The 18,079-nt window shown below is 39.5% G+C and overlaps 2 protein-coding genes across 2 annotated transcripts in view; one reads left to right on the top strand and one right to left on the bottom strand.

Moving 5' to 3' along the window:
- Nucleotides 1-1,296: 1,296 nt before the first annotated feature.
- Nucleotides 1,297-7,237, top strand: GORASP1 (golgi reassembly stacking protein 1, 65kDa). The gene is made up of 8 exons (XM_010006011.1): nucleotides 1,297-1,410; nucleotides 2,415-2,618; nucleotides 3,325-3,411; nucleotides 3,769-3,899; nucleotides 4,449-4,590; nucleotides 5,093-5,237; nucleotides 6,079-6,234; nucleotides 6,957-7,237. The coding sequence occupies exons 1-8, from the start codon at nucleotides 1,297-1,299 to the stop codon at nucleotides 7,235-7,237; spliced, it is 1,260 nt and encodes a 419-aa protein (XP_010004313.1).
- A 6,172-nt stretch (nucleotides 7,238-13,409) lies between these two features.
- Nucleotides 13,410-18,079, bottom strand: part of WDR48 (WD repeat domain 48) — a 54,208-nt gene continuing 49,538 nt past the window's right edge. Inside the window, exons 16-19 of the mRNA XM_010006012.1 lie at nucleotides 16,935-17,022; nucleotides 16,344-16,420; nucleotides 14,586-14,778; nucleotides 13,410-13,962 (exon numbers count right to left, since the gene is read on the bottom strand). Coding sequence (XP_010004314.1) covers nucleotides 13,867-13,962; nucleotides 14,586-14,778; nucleotides 16,344-16,420; nucleotides 16,935-17,022 — 454 coding nt within the window. The 3' untranslated portion in view covers nucleotides 13,410-13,866. The remainder of the gene's footprint in view (nucleotides 13,963-14,585; nucleotides 14,779-16,343; nucleotides 16,421-16,934; nucleotides 17,023-18,079) is intronic.

An 18,079-nucleotide genomic window follows, 5' to 3' on the forward strand; every position in this document is an offset into this window, starting at 1 on the left:
GGTCATCCTTGGCATGGTGTAATGGGATAGTTGAATTGCAAGTCGTCTTGCACGGGTTTTATATTGGAGATGTAGGCTTTTTAAACCTTTTTAACCTTTGGTTCAGTATGAGCTGGCTGCTTTTGATGCAGTTTAGGGTTGTGATGAATGTTAGTAGGTACTAGCTACTACTCCAGTTATGGTTACAGTGGGCAGTGTTGAGTGTTTAGTAATAAAGCATAATGGTTGTGTTGTTGTTTGTTTTTTTCTTTTCCATTAAAAGCCTTGCTGAAGTAACTGTGCTGTTCCTTAGATATGTTTTATAACTTGTGTAGACAGTTATGCCAGCAAATGCCCCAATACTGATACAGCTTTATCTTTAAAAAATAAAATACAGCAGTAGCACGAAGCAAAATACAAGATGTAGCAGTTTGAACTTTGCTAGCAACGAGCTTTTTGGTTCAGATGATGTGTGGGTTCTAACTTTGCACTGAAATTGTGCTTTCAGGAGTCAAATATGTTGCAGGTGCTGGGCTGTGCTGCTGAGTTCACAAAAAGCAAAGTTATAAGCAATGTGAACTGCTATAACAGTGTGAACTGTTACCATGTTCGCAGTGGTTCCCTTAACACCACATTGTTTTGTTACTGCACCTTGAAGTGGGTATTCTATCCTGTGTTCTGCATATATCAAGTTGTAAGTTTTGGTGGGTTGTTTTCTTGGCGTGAAGGAATTTTCATTGCTATTCTCTGTATTTGTTGCCCCTGTTTTACAATCACTTGCTTAGAATGATACTGAGATGTTGAAGCTCTTACTTTTTATGAGTCTTTTGAAAGTGATTGCAATCTTCTAGACCTGTACTTGTGGTCAGCCAGGAGTTTCATGGAGTAGTTTGTAGCATAGTCTGGAGTGTTCCTGCTGTGCTGTCAATGGGTGGTAACCCAACTGTAAATTGTGTTTATGTAAAAAAATAAAAGGCTGTGATGTAACTGGGGACTCAATGTTCTCAGGGTGTTAGTAGCATGGAAGAAAATCCCTGAAGCAGCACTTTGAAAACTAAGCCCTTTTCTGAAGTCAATATTTAATAATCCATGCTGTGGAGTGCATCACAAGACTTGTGTCTCTGATGAGATTCAATACTTTGTTTTTTTACAGCTTAGCTAGGGCAGCAGTTGTTCATTGATCTATAAAAATAAGTTCATAGTTGTGTGCTGCTTCCTTAGGTCTGTCATTTGGGATGTCATCTCTGGTTCAGCTCCAAAGCAAATATTGAATCAAGTCTAAAGATTAACATTGTCACTTAGCATGACTAGAGATCAATGTATAATAAAAATACAGTGTATGTTTTGCAGGTCCAAGAAAACTCCCCAGCTCAACAAGGAGGACTGGAACCTTTCTTTGATTTCATCATTGCAATAGGACACACGAGGCTTGTAAGCTTCAAATTATTTTTATTGTTCTGTGTTTGTTGTTTTTTTCCCCCCTGCATGAAACACGGGTGTTGTAAAGATCAAAGGTAGAAGCCAGAGCTCTTGTATGTGGTATGAACAAGGTAAAGTAAAACTTCTTTGTGTTCAAGGTTTCAGACTGGATCCAAATTTGAGGAAACTCTTTATGCCTTAGCCACCTTGACTTGTTACAGATTAACACAATGTTTATGATATTACACATTCATGCATATTTTCTGCCACAAAGTGAATGCTGAAGTGGTGAGTCAATTGCAAGAGCTCAACATTTGTTTAAACAAACTTATTTCAACATTTGATAAAACATGAGAAAGAATCCTGGCCTGCCTGCTTATGCTTAAGGCTGGAAACACAGTTCCTGTATGTTGATTTACGAGAGAGAAGAGTCGAGTTTTGGTTTAAAAGGCTGCCAGCTTTGGCTTTGTGCTTCATCCTAGCTTAATACAAGCTGAATTAATTAACTCTGCCTTGCTTTTGTTAGTGGAGGTGTCTTTCTGGAAATGATAATTATAATAGTAGATTTTGGTGGAAGACCAGTCAATCTTTAAACATGACAAAAATAATGATAGTTCTCTCAGCTGCTCCCAAGTAGTCTGTCCTTTCAAAGTCAGTTTGTGATGACTTTGAAGGGTTGTTGAGAGAGGTCTGGGATCAGAGGAATTAAGTAAAATGTTGCTTATTGTTACAATTACATAGTTGTGATCTAATATTGCTGATGTTATTTAATAGCAGTTATGAAGAAGAGGAAAGTGATGGAAGGAAGTAATAGTAAGTACTTTAATAAAGGGATATGAGCTGACAGTATTAACTTATTTCTAACAAAAGAACACAACTGCTGGGACTGATCATGAAACACAGCCTAAACTTTTACAGTGTTGGTTCCTTGTATTCAAATTCTGCCACAGGTGTGACATGTATGTTACACATACAACTAGAAATGGTAATCATGTATCTCTGTCTGTGCTTTCCAGAATAAAGAAAACAACATGTTGAAAGATCTGCTAAAGGCAAATGCTGAAAAAGCAGTGAAGCTGGAGGTGTACAACATCAAAACAATGAAAATAAGAGAGGTGGAGGTGATCCCCAGTAACATGTGGGGAGGACAAGGTCTTCTTGGAGCCAGCGTGAGGTTCTGCAGCTTCCAAGGAGCTAATGAACACGTGTGGCACGTTTTGGTGAGACAGAATTATTTGGCCCATTAGTGTTCATACAACCTTGTTTTAAAGTGTAACGTTTGGAAGCAACTTGCATGTAGAAGTACAATGCTGGAATTGCACAGAAGAAGGGAACACAGGCTTGACAGCTTGTCTGAGCTGTTTGAACAGGGACGAGCAGTGGGTGACTTAGTGTTTGCTGCTGTGAAGAAAATTAACTTAATCCCAACCAACCCACTCTATCCCAATCAGTATGTGATGGGGAGAAGGTTTCTTCATCTTATATTGAAGAATCAATGACAAAAGGAAGAAAAGATCTGTTTTGACAGGTGTTTCTGTGTTGGCTAAACTTCATCAAAGTAATACCAATGTTGGAAAAAAGCACCAAAATATTTCAAAATTAAGAGGGAGAGCTGAAAGAGTAGAAGAGCCTAGGAAAGACTGATAGGATCTTTTGTTATGTTTCTGGTTGTTTAAATAAATGCAACTTCTCAATGTCTTCAGAGTATCTCATGTTGCACTGGTATTATCTTGGACTTTCTTATTCAGCATATTTTGAAAGATGTTAAGCCTAGATGGTGTCACAGAACTCCTGTTCAAGGACTTCTGTTTTATCCCATAAACAACATAATCTTGCCTTTTGTTGTTTTTGGAGTTAGCTTTCCTTTTTCACCTTGAGGTTGCTTATCCTGCTGCAGTTGCAGGATGACCTGTTGCTTTTTCACAGGATGTTGAACCTGCATCTCCTGCAGCTCTAGCTGGTCTCCAGCCATACACTGACTATGTTGTTGGATCTGATCAGATTCTTCAGGAGGTAGGGCACATGTTCCTTCAAGCAGTGACTGTCTTAATGCCTGCCATCTTGTAGGTTGTTGGAGTTTATAAATCTAAAAGCATGTACATGAAATGTATGGGGATAGTGTTTGGGGATTTTGGGGAAGTTGATGTTGATGACAGATGCTTTATGGCTGAGTAAACATTATCTTTTTGTAATGTGACAGTAAAAAAAAAAGTTGTCGCTAAGGATCAAACTACAGTGGTGATTTTTAGTCTGTCTCAGGGTTTTTAGTATCTCATATTGAAGTAAATAACTGTAAATTTCTGATTTGTTCCCAGTTCCTTGCCTTGCATGTTCAGGTGTACTAACTACTACTTTCTTTTTTTTTCTTAGTCAGAGGATTTCTTTTCACTGATTGAATCCCACGAGGGGAAGCCACTGAAGCTGATGGTTTATAACACTGAAGCAGATTCCATTCGAGAGGTAGTTGTGACTCCCAATGGAGCTTGGGGTGGAGAAGGAAGGTACTGATCTCTGGAGAGTCACTGCCTGATGACAGGTTATATACTCACTGTAAATGAGCTCTTGTTAAGAGTATTGTTACTATTGACTACAGCTTTCTGTTTTCAGGTGAAGCCTTGTGTCCTTACACTTGCCACACAAAAATGTTCATCTTCCCATTAAAAAAAAACACAACAAACAACTAGCTTAGAAGTAAGAATTAGGCATGTTCTGGATGTAACCCTGTTTGAGTTGAAACCAGTGGCAACACCTATGTTGGATCCTTGGTAGCTATGTTCTCATAGTTAAAATGTTCAATTAAAGCAAGAACAAAATCCATGTCAGCTCAGACTATAGACACTGTATAATGTAAGCTAAGCTGTGTATGGCTGCAAGTCAATTGCAGAGTGCTCTTGAGTACTCTTCAGTGGAATGATTCTTGCAGGTAGGTGTTTCTTCCTGTAGATTGAAGACTCAAACTCTTCCTTTTAAACAATCAAAATTTGCTTACAAAGCTTGCTAGCTTTGTTAAGAATGATATTTTCAAGTCTTCTTTTCCTTGTTTTGTGAAGTTTAGGATGTGGTATTGGATATGGCTATTTGCACAGAATTCCAACACAGTCAGTACCATCAAAGAAAAATCCAGAAAGCAAACCACCCTCACCATTACCAGAAGCTGGAACTCCTGTACCATCTACTAATGGTTACACAGAGGTATGTAAGAAATAAGTTCCTATCTTGCGTGTTCTCTGGAGTACCAAAATTTTCTCCCTTGTTGGAACATCCATAGTACAGTCTGGTTTAGCACAGTGTACAATTTTGCTTGAATGAGATGGAGTTAGGTGAAGGGAAGGTGACTACTGATGATACTGAGCAGGTGACAGATCACCAGTGCTGGCTGATTCACATTTTAGCCAGTATTTTCTTCCTGTTTTGAAGACTTGCATGCTACAGCTGTATCAGTCAATGAGAACCAAATTAGAGGAAGACCCTTCTCATTAGGAAATAAAATACACCTACAAGAATTAAGTATGGGCTGTTCTAAGAATGTACTGACTTTAAAAAGCTACCTTGGAATATGTACTAATCAGTGGCATGGCTGATAGTTTTGGCATCATAAGTTCTCTATGAATTAATGTACTTGCGTAGGAAGGTCATCTTCAGGTGAAGCTTTCAATATAAAAAGGTGCTATTCCTTCTTACTGTGTGATTCCAGACTCCCTTATTGGCACCTGCTTCTCAGAGTGACAACTCTGAAATGGTTATGAACTTGGATCGCTCCACAGACCAAGAAATGAGTGGTTATTCACCAGAAAGCTCACTTTCTCCTCCTCCTCCTCTCCAGAGAGTTATGGATCCAGGTATATTTCCTTAGATGCTTTTTTCAGCAATTCTTTGGAGGAAATCTAAGTAACCAACACGGTCTTAAACAAGCTTGCAGGACTATGAGCATTTGCTGTTGTTTTCATCATCAGCATCACCATCACAGAATGGTTTGGGTAGGAAGGGATCATAAAGATCATCTAGATCCAATGCCTCTGCATGGGCAGGGAAACTTCCCAATAGACCTTGTTGCTCCAAGCCCCATACAACCTTCCCTTGAACACTTCTGGGGATGGAGCATCCACAGCTTCCCTGAGCAACCTGTTCCAGTGTCTCACCACCCTCACACTAAACAATTTCTTCCTAATGTCTCACCTAAATCTTCCCCCTCCCAGTTTTAATCCATTACCCCTTGTCCTCTCACTACAAGGCCTTGTAAAAGCCCCTCCCCAGTTTTCCTGTAGCCCCTTCAGGTACTGGAAGGTGCTCTGAGGTCTCCTGGAGCCTCCTCCAGGCTGAACAGCCCCAACTTGCTCAGCCTGTCTCCAGAGCAGAGCTGCTCTGGCATCTTCTTGGCATCTTTGTGGCCACCTTTGGACTTGCTCCAACAGCTCTATGTCCTTCTTATGTTGCAGGCTTCCTGGAAGTATTAGACTTCCCTGGACTTTAGAGCTGTAGAATTTGGGTACTGTGCTTCTGACTGAGGTTAAGATTCTGCAGAAGACTTTCCACTGATGCTGGCTAACGTTTAGGTTAAATTCATTCCCATTTAGTGGGAGGGGCCTTCACTGATTTCAGTCTGGATAGAACATGTATTTTTGAATAAAAAATTTTGTGTGAAGTGCAGAACAACCCTGTAATATTTCCTTTCTCCTTCAGGATTTCTAGATATGTCTGGTACTACATTTCCTGAACTCATTGACCTAACAAAAGGGTCCAACGTGTCTTCATCTGCCTCCTCCAACACCCCAGCAGCAGATGGGTTAGCAGGCACTGAACAGTTCACGTTGAACACTGACACTTCTGCTTATTTTGGTAAGTGGAGTCAAGTCTTCCTTTAGGCCTCTGACCTAATTTCTGGAATGGCACCAATTCATGCCTGCTCAGCAGGCTCATGTTTGTAGGAAACAAGCCAAGATTAAAGAAAAATCAGAGAGGGGATTGGCTTAAATGAGATGGAAAAAGTAGCAGAAATCGGGTGTAGAAGCAGTCAAAAACTAATAGGCTTTTTTGTAAGATGACAAAATGTGTCTTCTTCTATAAATAAAAATGTTGATGATACAAATTAAAGTCACCTTAAAAGTAGGTATTTTCATAAAAGTAGGTATTTTCTGTATCTCTGTATCTTTCTATATCTCTTTCTGTATTTCTGAAACAGTGTAGATGAGTTTTTGTAATCACAGGTGTCTCCACAGTTGTGAAAACAAAATTGCAGTCACCTTAACAGTGACTATTCTATCAAAAAAATACACCTTCACATTATGAATTCCTCTCTCTTCTAAAAGGTGACTAAAGGTTGCAACATAGAATAAAACATATAGATGTTATCTGAACAGCAGACCAAATGGTTCATGGTCTCTTAAAAACCTATTTGCACAGTCTGGATTTGGGGAGAACTGAGTAGACATAGCCTATGTCATTGAGGGCTGTGAATCTGGTGATGCATGTAGAAGGTATCTCAGTCCAGATGTATGGCAACCAGAGGCACTGTCTGTTTGCCTAACAGCTTTTGGTTTTTTGTAATTTCTATTTCCCAGACAATTCCACAGCTTTGGCCCCTGAAGATGTAACTGTGCCTTCTGAAGGCCCAGTCAAGCAGCCCGAGCTGGATGATCCACTGCCTTCCATTCCACCTTTACCGTCTTTTGCTCTCCCTAATGAAATTTCTCCAGAAACACCACCAGGAACTGATGGAGATAACCAAGAAACAAAGTTGATCTTAAACAGTGAGAGCTCGTTAACCACTAGTCCTGTGAAACCAGATGATGAAGCAGCATGTGAACAGAAAGAAGAAGAGGCTGCACAAGATCCTGAGTGAAATGGATGCTTCTTTTATCAACAGACTGCCCTAAGCTGGAATGCTACAGCTTGGAATATTTTTCTGATCTTGAAAGAATTACAGCTATTCTATTTTGTTAGTGTAGACAATATTATAGAAGAAATCATAGGAAATGCATCTCCTATTGTCTTTTTCAGTCACTGCTTAATGGATGGATCTGTGTTCAAGCTTTGAATGCTGTCCAGAATCACCCAGTTAATGGAGAAGTTAATGCAGGAACAAGTCAGACTGACAAAATGTCAGTCTGAATTCCTGTTTGCTTACAACTGCTCCTGGATGTATCTATGAAGGTTCTCTGCCTGAACAGTGACTCTTAATGATTATTTTAGCAGTATGATTGATGGAATAAAAACCAAATATTTATGGTTTTGACTTGGCTAGAAAGCTTTTCTAATGGTACACCTCAAATTGACATGACAGGCCTTGTGACTTTCAAGGCTTCTCCCTACCCTAAGGTATCTTTATTCCTGTTTAGTACTCTGCAAAATGGTTTGGGTTGTTGTTGTTTTAAGAGTCCCTCTTCTGTAAGTTATTAGAGTATCTTCTCTAAAACTCCTTTTGCAGGAAAGGAAGCACCATAGGGTTTGAAGTTGCAGCACAGAGATAGGACAGAATGGTCTGGGTGGGTCCTGTCAGTCACATCCTCTCTTCAGTGGAACCTGTGCTGGTCTTGCAGTGGAAAAGAGGGAGGGGGAATGATGATGACAACTGGAAACAAACTGTCAAAGATGATTTTAAATCGGGTCCATGTGTTTCCAGGGTGATTAACCTTTTCAGTGAAATGAACATGCCTTAGTTTCTGTAGTGACAGAAATAGCTTTTCTTTAGTTGTGCTTTTCTACTTACCCACTTCTGTTTTTCTACAAATCACTGGAAGTTTTAAGATAGGGGGCTGGAACATGTCAGTGCAGCAACATCTAGTGCTTTTTGTAGCTTTCTTGTTTTCTTTGCACTTTTTTCAAACAGCTTCTGAATGTAATAGCAAACATGAATGAAATACCTGGGTGTTTTTATACCCCTCAGGGCAGTGATTTATCATGTGATTTTAAAGGTGCTGATTGGGAATAACTACACTATGGCTGGTACAATTAGTGTGGTGAAGTCCTTCATAAATAAAGGGAATGGGTACAAGGTTAGGTGTGTGTATAAGCTGTAAGCTAGAGCGTACTTAGCACAACATTATCTGATTTCCTGGTGTCTGCCCTGTCTCCTGATCTGTTCCTACACTGTGCCCTATGGACATCAGTACGTGGAAGGATTGATGAGGCTGGAATCTTGTGGAACACAGGGTGGAGGGTCTGGGTCACACAGAGCTGCTTGTCAAGTTGCAACATGAGAGATCATGAGTGCACCCTTCCTTAAAATCTGTCCTTTATATTCCTTCCTCTCCATTGGTTTTAAATACTGTTTTCACATAAAATACAGTAGCTCTGAACAGGGAGGTCAGAACTATTTTAAAGTACTTTAAAATATTCTAAGGAAGTAGTTTAAAGAAACTGCTTTATACTACTTTAAGAAAGAATGCATTAAGCTCTCCTGCAGGTAGTAGATTTAAGAGATTTGAAATCTAGTCTGCTAGATCATCTGTTGTGAACAGATTTTTTTTTTTCCTATATTGTAAAGTAAATTTCCTCTTTTCTTCCCCACACCTGATTGCTATAAGGGTGAAGAGCCAAACACTAAAAATGAATAATTCAAGCTACTTGTTAAGTTTGGTCACATAAATGTTGACTGAAAACATCTAGGCCATCTATTTGTGGTTTTGTTCATTTAGGACTGTTTCTACTTTTACACCTGTGTCAAAACTGTTTTTAAGCTTGTAGTAGCTTGTTTAAGCAATGCTCTACCATAAGCAGCCTTTAGAAAATTAAGAGCAGGGAATGTCAAAACTTAAAACTAAATTTCAACTGTCACAGCAATAAATGGCTTAATATTTCTGGCAGAGTGTGTCCAGCCTGCTTTATGGTAATGGCTCTTGGAAGGAGAGGTGGGGATTTGGTTTATATTTATGTGGCTTTAGGACATTGTTCATTTGGATGTAATGAGAAAAGAATTAACATACCTGTTTAGAAAACCCAATAGAGTTAAACCTCTAGCAGCAGTATGGTGTGTTCTCCTAACCTAGGACTGTATCATTTAAATGCTAAATGAGGTGAAGATTTAACTTCATCAAATTCCTTTCCTCTTAACAATGTAGAGACTCCCTTTTGAGGTGCCTTAAGCAATCTCCGTGCTGAAAGTAGAAGGTACTCTGATAGGAGCAGAAGAGAATTGCTTAATTTCAGAACATAACCTAAAAAGAGTGGTAGAAGTTCCTGAGAGTGGCTGGGGCCAGAAAGGATCCAATTCTTCTGGAGCCACAAGCCTCCTGCCTTGCCTCCTGCTGCAAGCAGAAACAGGAGATGCAAACTGTGCTCTAGCATGATCTGGAGCCTTTGTGATTTTCAAGAGTGGTCAGGTACTGCTGTTGGATGAAATGTATCTCATAAGGCCTATGAGCACGGGCCAGTTCTGAAATAAAAAAGGTAATATTTTATGTTGGTCTGAAATAAGCAGAATGGCTGTGGAAGACAGAGCTACCTTTGAGTGAAATGGCTCGAATGGTCCATTTCTGTAAGTGGGCAGAAAACACACAAACTTGATCAAGTCTTGCCCCAAGCAAGGCTAACTTGGGAGCCTGGGCCCAGGCCCTTCCTTCTGCCAGCATAAATCTGGACTAGAAATGATCCTAACCCCCCCACACATTATAAGGAAATAATCATCCAACAAACATGCACATCTCATTCACAGCACTATGGATGCTGGACTAATTCCAGTGGAATTTGGATTTGTGAATGAATGTATTCAGTGTCTTTAAGGTGAATGACTACTGGAAAGAATTACAGAAATAACAAACTCAGGCAGAAGTGACTTTCTTTTCCCTCTTGAACCTTCCCAGCAGGCTTGCTGATTTCCCAAATCTGCTGCTGTACCTATGACTCCAGGCTGCTCATCCAAGCTGCCATACTTGACTGAATTCACCTTGGTTGTGAGAACTGCAGGAACACAGGCTGCAGAGCAGAGATCACACCACCCACATACTGCTTTGAGGTTCAGAATTTAATCTTACCTAGCACTATGGATGTAACTGGGGAAGCAGGAGACTATTCCAGCACCCCTGTGTTCCTGCACCATGGATTTAGCAGAAATGGAAAGCAGCAGAGCACCCTCCCAAAAACCTTTAGAATTCTCCTAAATGCCCTTACCCTTCTCCATCTTTCCCCTCAACTGGGCAAATATTTTCACCTCCAAGCAATTATGAAAGACCCAGGCACCACTGCTTCTGGGTGTTAAGTGAAAGCAGCTACAGGTTACTAATTGCATTTGCCATGACTGTGCTTATCTGTTAGTTCCTGGGTATTGCCACTAATGTCCACACAGCCTCCCTCCCTGCGTCTGCCTTAAGCAAACACTAATTTGCATTGGTTCTGCTGTAAAGGCAATTTCAAAGTAATTGTTTGGTGTCAGTTACATTTCTAAGCAAAAAAAAAGTCATTAACTATTCACAGTCCCATGAAAAAGATGGCTAGAACAGTGTCACAACATCCCTGGAGAGAGATCAGGCATGTCCCACCCCAGTCTCTAATCAGTACCTCTGGCCTGCATGATGTTTGCACAGCTGCTTACAAAAAAAGCCTCTTGCCACGTAGTACAAGGAAACTATTTTAGTCAATCTCTTGATATTTAAGTGTGCATGTACTTTTAGCAGGTTTGTTATCTAGATGGGTGGTAACTCCACCTGGCTCCATTCAGGAGCCTTCAGCCTGTTTACAAGTGTAAGATCATGTGCTTAAAGATTGATGGTAAATGTCAAATTTGAGAAATTTCTAAGGAAAAAGTTTGAACCAAAGGGGGGACCTTCTGTGAAAGAAAGATTAATACCTTGGTGTAAAGTACTGGCCAGAATCTGGAGTACTGGAACTGGATTCATGCAGTTAACAGTCACTCTGTGCCTTCACCTTTGGCAAATGCATTCTCTTATAATCTCCTGCATAAGGCTTATTTTGAGTATTTTGTTAGTGTTTCCTAAAAATAATGCTAAGAGGTTCTCCTGAAATGATACTCACATTTGGCTGCAACTAGTGAGTCCTGCTCTCCTGTTCTCACTGCTGCCCCCTCTGAAGATGTAACAGAAATTTACCTGTGATAGACAAATGTTCTTCTGGGAGACAGGTTACACTAATAAATTTTCAATATCTGGAAACCCAGCCTTGGCTTCCCATGTGTCTTACAGTGCTATAACCTCTCCACATCCAGAAAACTCTGGCATGAGTCACTTGCAGCACTTGTTTTTTCTTATGCATCACGTTGGTGTTTGCACAAAATACTTTGTGACCAAAGCAGGCACTGCCCATGCCAACAGCACAACTTGAGCACATTCTCCATCCCAGCAGGATCTCAGAGCTTGCACTTGAAGCTTTGCATGCCTATTAAGTTCTTATATCCAACCGTATTACAGGACTATCTTTAAGGGATCTTGTTAAGGCACTGCCCTATGGCCATGTCTTCAGCCATTCCAATACTTGAGGCTTCACAGGACTTTGAAGCCCTTTGTGGTCCAACCATTGTGCCAATGGTCCAAGCTCTGAATTCTCATCATTGATCCAATACACAAAACAACCCACATATATTTTAACTAAAGCCTTTTATTCTATACAACTGTGAAACATCGTTTACCCTTCTGGCATTGCAGACTCTTCTGTCAGTCTTTCCTGAAACTGCATTTTTGGGGATGGTTAGAGGAAAAAAAAAAACAACAACAAATTTACAGCCTTGGCTTATTTCAAAACAAAATTACTGGGAGCAACTCCAATGTATACACAATAGGACAGCAAGACAATCAGAAAAAAAAAACACCCAAACAAACAGTGCCTATTTGAACAAGCATAGACCCTTGCTATTAATAAATACAATTCAGGACAATTTATCAATAAAAGTTACAGTTCTGTTTAACCACTTAATTCACAAATATCACTAAAACTGTGCAGATATAGCACAATTATGTCAAACTGAGCATACACAGAAACAGGGATTAAAAACTGAAACTGATACTCAAAAGACAGGGAAAAAGACATGCTAGCTTAGTTCTGAACCATCTTTTTTGTTGAAGCAATGAGCTTGTTTAGCTGGGTTAAGAGTGCAGAAGGTAATAATTTGACTATTTTTTCAAAGAAAATACAATGAAAAATATTTTCCTTCTTGTTTGACCAATACAATCCCAGTAATATAATTTATTGGGACTTTCTTTAGGCCTCAACCTAAATCTTGATAGCAAGACACAGGAAGGGCAAGAGCATAATGTCTCCTGAAGAAACTCAAATAATATACTGCCCTTTGAAGGCACTTGTGCTTCTGCTTCAGACAAGAGTGATTTTTACACCATTTCTTTATGAGGATTTGTAATTTGTTCTGGCTACAAATGGTTTTCTGGGACAGCCTCACATTTTCTCACAAAAAGCTGAAATGCCTTTACCCCCTCCCCCCAATAAGTTAAACTCTACAAAAGACCACGATGAGTCTATGACAGTCACAGATTTTTTTTAGAAATAACAGTGAAAAGAAGACCTGCATAAACCTCTAACAAAAGAACAACTGCATATAAAACTTCGGCAAAGAAGAACAAGTATTTTTTTAGATCATGAATATGAAATCTGCCGAGAAGTTTCTGAAGTTTAACATTAAACATATGAAGTTATTTTCAGAATGGTCTAGGGTTTTAACAAAACGTCACACTGTTTTGGAGCACAGTTACCAAAAAATCAGACCGGTGTGTCCTCAGAACACCTCGAACACAGTGCAGGAGTAGTTTTATACATATATATAGTTTAAAAAAAAAAATCTCTTTAAGTTGCTGCAAAGCATGGTCACTCTATTATGATGCACAGCATCACTGGACTGACCCTGCTGCAATATTTATCTAGTGTTCTTTTTCTGCATGCTATAGCTCTCTAAAACAACATCTGTGTTGCAGTATGAAAACAAGTCTAATGTTAACCCTTTGTTTGCAATTAAATGAGCCAAGTCTTTCAAGTACGCAATACTGATTCTCTATTGTTTGCCAAATTTCTTTAAGTGGTGGAAATGTTGGAGTAACCTGTGAGAAATCATTGTAGGAAGTTTATGAATGGAATGTACTTAAAATATGTTGTGTGCAGTTCTGAATTGTATTGTGAACACAGCAACTAATGGCCCAACTGGTTTCATACAAAGCATGAACAGATGAGGATATTATGTTCTGGAGAAATAAAGCAAAAGGAGGAAGCAAAAAGTCTGCACTGGATTATCATCCATTCTCTGTACACCTCACACAACATGAACCACTCAGGAACTTCCCATCTCATCCATTGGCTGAGAGTAGGACAGACTTTAGTTTAAGTCATATAGATTTTTTTTTTTCCTCTATATTACAGATCTATTAGTCACTTCAATTACATGTTTACTTTCCGTCCATACTGAGTCATTAGAAGTCTCATCTACCTTAGGGGTTCAGTGGGCTTCTACAGTACTACTCTTGGAACCAGTACAGTATGGTCAAGTAAGTAAGCAACCATTTGGGTCTGCCACTCCCTTCACGTTGATTTCTGGCGATAGTGAAGGGTCAGATCCCCACCACTCTTCCAAATGAAGTGCTTTACAGTTCGAAGGTCCATATTCGGATCCAAAACCTAAAGAGCAAAAATTTCTCTTTTATACCACAAATCTGCTAGATTGTCAGAAATTCAAAGCTGAAACACTCTGGTTAGGCAAAAGAATCCTATGGGTGAGCTGACATCAAAGATAAACCATGGAGAGGCTCAGAGTTTTCTAGTACCAGGTAAACATGCCACGTTACTGGAAGATTTCTGCAATGTACCGTGTAACTTCATATTACAATCACCTCCTCAATATTTAATTTTCATTAAAGCACTTACTATACTTTAAATAGACAAATCACAATTTTGGACAACTTTTAAACTCTGCTAGCAATGTGGAACTAGAAACATCCCAAAATGCTAGAAATGGAACTCTAAGGAATTGCATTAAGTCCATTTGTTGGGTAGGAGTAACTAATCCTATAAAGGCTACTAGTCAGGCCAAATCATAATGAGCAAACTATAGCAATTCTTTGCTCTCTGCAACTGCCTGAACTTGTGCCAGCAGTCTTTTAACATGACATCAGAACATGTACCTAGTTTTAAAGGTAAGAGATAACCTATAGCATATTTCAAGCTCAGTATTCAGAAATTCATGACAGATTCACTGCTAGACATTACTGTTGTGCACAGGCTAAGACACCCAACTAACTTACCTGGTCCTGGCACAGAAGTTCAATCTTTTCCTCTGCTAGCACAGCAATGTCCTCCTCTTTTTCTTGTTCTCCTGCTTTTTCATTATTGGAAGAGCTAGTTGTCTGAGACTCATTATCCAAGTTTATGATTTTCTCATACACGTGTTCCATCACTTTCCTCACCTGAAGCATGTCACTTGCTGACAGTCGGTCTCTATATAAGGTAGGAGAAGTTTGAAAGGAAAAAACTTGTGAAACTCTTATCTTCACAATACCTTAACCTGTATCAAACTATGCAAGTACATAGATAAACTCTCTATATGTTAAATTTAATAGTAAAGTATCAGGATCAACCAGAAATCCATTATCGTAGCAGCCATCCCAAGGTTCAGGCAGCAAAAGGGACACAGAAAAATAGTAAAATATTCTAAAGACCTAATTAAAATCAACATTTAGATGAAGAGCATTGTACACAATCCTCATTTGTTCAGTAGAAAAGGGATTTGTAAGAGGACAGAGGTTATGGAATAATAAAAGCAGGGAGCCAGAACATGCTGTTCACTCTACTGCATCAACAGAGCAATGTTCTAAAGTAAGAAGCAGTAGCAGCTTTTCCTCAAAGTACACAAAAAAGCCTATGAAGTTCCTCCTTCACAAATTGTTTCTGATGGGAAGAATTCCATGAGACTTAAAAGAGGAAATAGGCATTTATGGAAAATACTCATAGACTCGTTCCATATAAATGGCAGGTTTGTTGTCTATGGCTCTGACTTCATATCCGATCTTGCTGTGACTTCTTCACCCATGTAGCTTCCAGTTACAAAAATGTGATGGGCAGAGTATCTTGCATTCCCTTACTGTCAGGTTTTGTACCTTTTCCTTTTAAAAAGCTACTACTCATCACTGTTAGCAATAGGAAACATAAAACTTTGGCTCTGAACAGTGTAACAACTAGAAGTTCCTGTTTTCTGATTAAATAGCACACACAAGATAAAGTTTCACTTCAGTACCATAGAATCATAGAACAGTTTGGGTTGGAGGGAACCTTAAAGGTCACCTACTTCCAAACCCCCTGCCTGGAGAGGAACACCTCTCACTACACCAGATTGCTCCAAGCATTAGCAGTTAGCTCTTGGACACTTCTTAGCATTAACTTCAGCAGCTCCCCACTGAACCCAGAAGAAACCTACACTTCTTTCAAATATTGTGATCTCACCGAATCATGGAATTCTCAGGATTGGAAGCGACCTCCAGAGATCATCCAGTCCAATCCCTTGCTAAAGCAGGATCCTCTGGAGCACATCACTCAGGGCTGCATCCAGGTGGGTTCTGACTTATCTCCAGAGAAGGGGACCCCACAGCCTCCCTGAGCAGCCTGTTCCAGGGCTCTGTCATCCTCACAGTAAAGAAGTTTTTCCTCATATTTAAATGGAACTTCCCATGTTCCAGCTTGTGCCTGTTGCCCCTTGTCCTGTCACTGGGAACTGCTGAAAAAAGTCTGGCTCCAACCTTCCTCCACCCACCCTTTAGATACCTGTAGGCATTAATAAGGTCTCCCCTCAGCCTTCTCTTCTCCAGGCTAAAGAGTCCCAGCTTGCTCAGAATCATTTTTGTTACCCTATATAATTCAATGTTTTAGAGTGATGCTGCTTAAATGAGTAGAAAATTCTATAAATTCACTGAGCACAAGACAGTTCTCTGTAAAACTGTCTTGTTTGGGTTTTTTTCAGCCTGCAATCATCCTGCTGCATTTTCCAGAGCCAAATATGCATTACTTACTTTTTGAGAGTTTTTGCCCCTGATGATGAATGAGGTTGGAGGTAGAAGGGAATCTTATTGAATTTCGGCATATTTTTCTAGAAGGAAACGTATTTGAAAAGTGTTAATTTAGGATGAACTGTTACAAGCTTCTATTTCCACCAGCTGGTATGTGAAGTATATTCAGCTCCTAATTAACAGAAACCAAGAGAGGTTCTTAATCAACATAACCACCACAGCCAACTTCCCAATTACTCATACTCCTGAGATGCTTCAATTTAGATGATGCACATATCATCTGGCTTTTGAATATAAATCATCATTTATTTCAAGGAAATTAGACAGCTCCACACTTGGAAAGGATACCAATTATGCACAGTGCTTTGAATTCTTTTTTCTAAGACTTTCTGTCAGAAGAAAGTCAGCAAAAATACCTTAACTAGACACAAAAAAATAATTACTCTCCAAGGGTCTTCAATACAGACCTTGACACCACTGATTTTAAATACAAACAGAGCAAAACTTTAATAAAATGTTATTTCAGATCCTGTACTGTTGAAAAAATTGTAGTTCACCTGAAAAATAAACAACAAAAAAGCAAATGATACTTACATCCACAGTGATGTCAATCACCCATTGTGGCACAGTTTCATTAAGAAGCATAGATTCAGTTTCCCCACCTGAATCTCGACATAATAACCTAAGACATACAGAAATAACCTTTGTGAATAAAACCAATTATTGCAATGTGCATTAAAAACTTTTCAGGAGAGGATCTGCCCTTTTAACAGGCAGGGAGCTTCAGTTTTGTTAGCTGGCCCTTCACATCATCCAAATTTCTGAGGTAGTGATGACTTATTTTCTTTAAAGACCAGAAAAAGTAGCTACGGGAAGAAGACATCCCTGGAGTAGAAACAGGGTGAAGCACTTCAGGAAACTAAAGGCTATGGCACAGGGAAATTAAAAACCACGAACAACTACTTTGCTTATGGATTACATCTGTTTGTGTGCTGAGGTACAACACTATCAGGAGAAGGGGAAAGGCACCTGTCCTGGTTTGAGCCAGGATGAAGCCACTTTTCCTTTGTTCCACTGTTGTCGATCCTGAGTCCAACTGTGACAACACCTGGCATAAAGCAACTATCTTCTGATTGGATAAAATGATCTTTGCATAAAAAGCACTTGCTAAGCCCTCACCAAATGGAAGGAATAAAAACAGTTTTAAGAAGTGTGCACACACAGTGGTGGAACAAAGCCACATATAATTTTATATATTCCAATTAAGCATTTTGTCACAGAGTCCTGCAGCCACCTTTTAGGTCCAACAAGCACAGCTTGCTCTTTCCAATAGTGTCTTTTCTGTGCTCTCTGGACTGTGTAAGATGCAAGATCCACCAGCACAGAATGAATGCAAATATTAACTCCAGCTACAATGTAAGTACATTGATACTGCAAGAAAAAAAATTCAGTCTTCAAAGTTGAAAAAGGTTACCCTGTTTTACTGAACAATTAACAGACTGGAAGTTACACAGATTTTGGGCCTATTCAGCCTGGGAAACAAAACCAACAAATCAAACATCCCCCACCACTCAAATTTTAAATCCACTATGTCAGTAAATATCAAATGCTTCATGGTGTTCAAAAGCCTGGCACTTGTTCTGCAGTACTATTAAACTGTCTCTGATGTATCATATATCACAGTTAGGCTTTTCAATGGAGAAGGAAAAGAAACAGAAGGGTAAATCAGCATACACACA

This window comes from Chaetura pelagica, unplaced genomic scaffold (genome assembly GCF_000747805.2).
Source record: "Chaetura pelagica isolate M959 unplaced genomic scaffold, ChaPel_1.0 scaffold199, whole genome shotgun sequence".
Classification (NCBI taxonomy): Eukaryota; Metazoa; Chordata; class Aves; order Apodiformes; family Apodidae; genus Chaetura; species Chaetura pelagica.

Coding starts and splice junctions, on each gene's coding strand:
- GORASP1 (XM_010006011.1), top strand. CDS start 1,297: ATGTATAATAAAAATACAGTGTATGTTTTGCAGGTCCAAGAAAACTCC. Junction 2,619..3,324: donor AACACGTGTGGCACGTTTTG/GTGAGACAGAAT, acceptor GCTTTTTCACAG/GATGTTGAACCTGCATCTCC. Junction 4,591..5,092: donor CTACTAATGGTTACACAGAG/GTATGTAAGAAA, acceptor GTGTGATTCCAG/ACTCCCTTATTGGCACCTGC.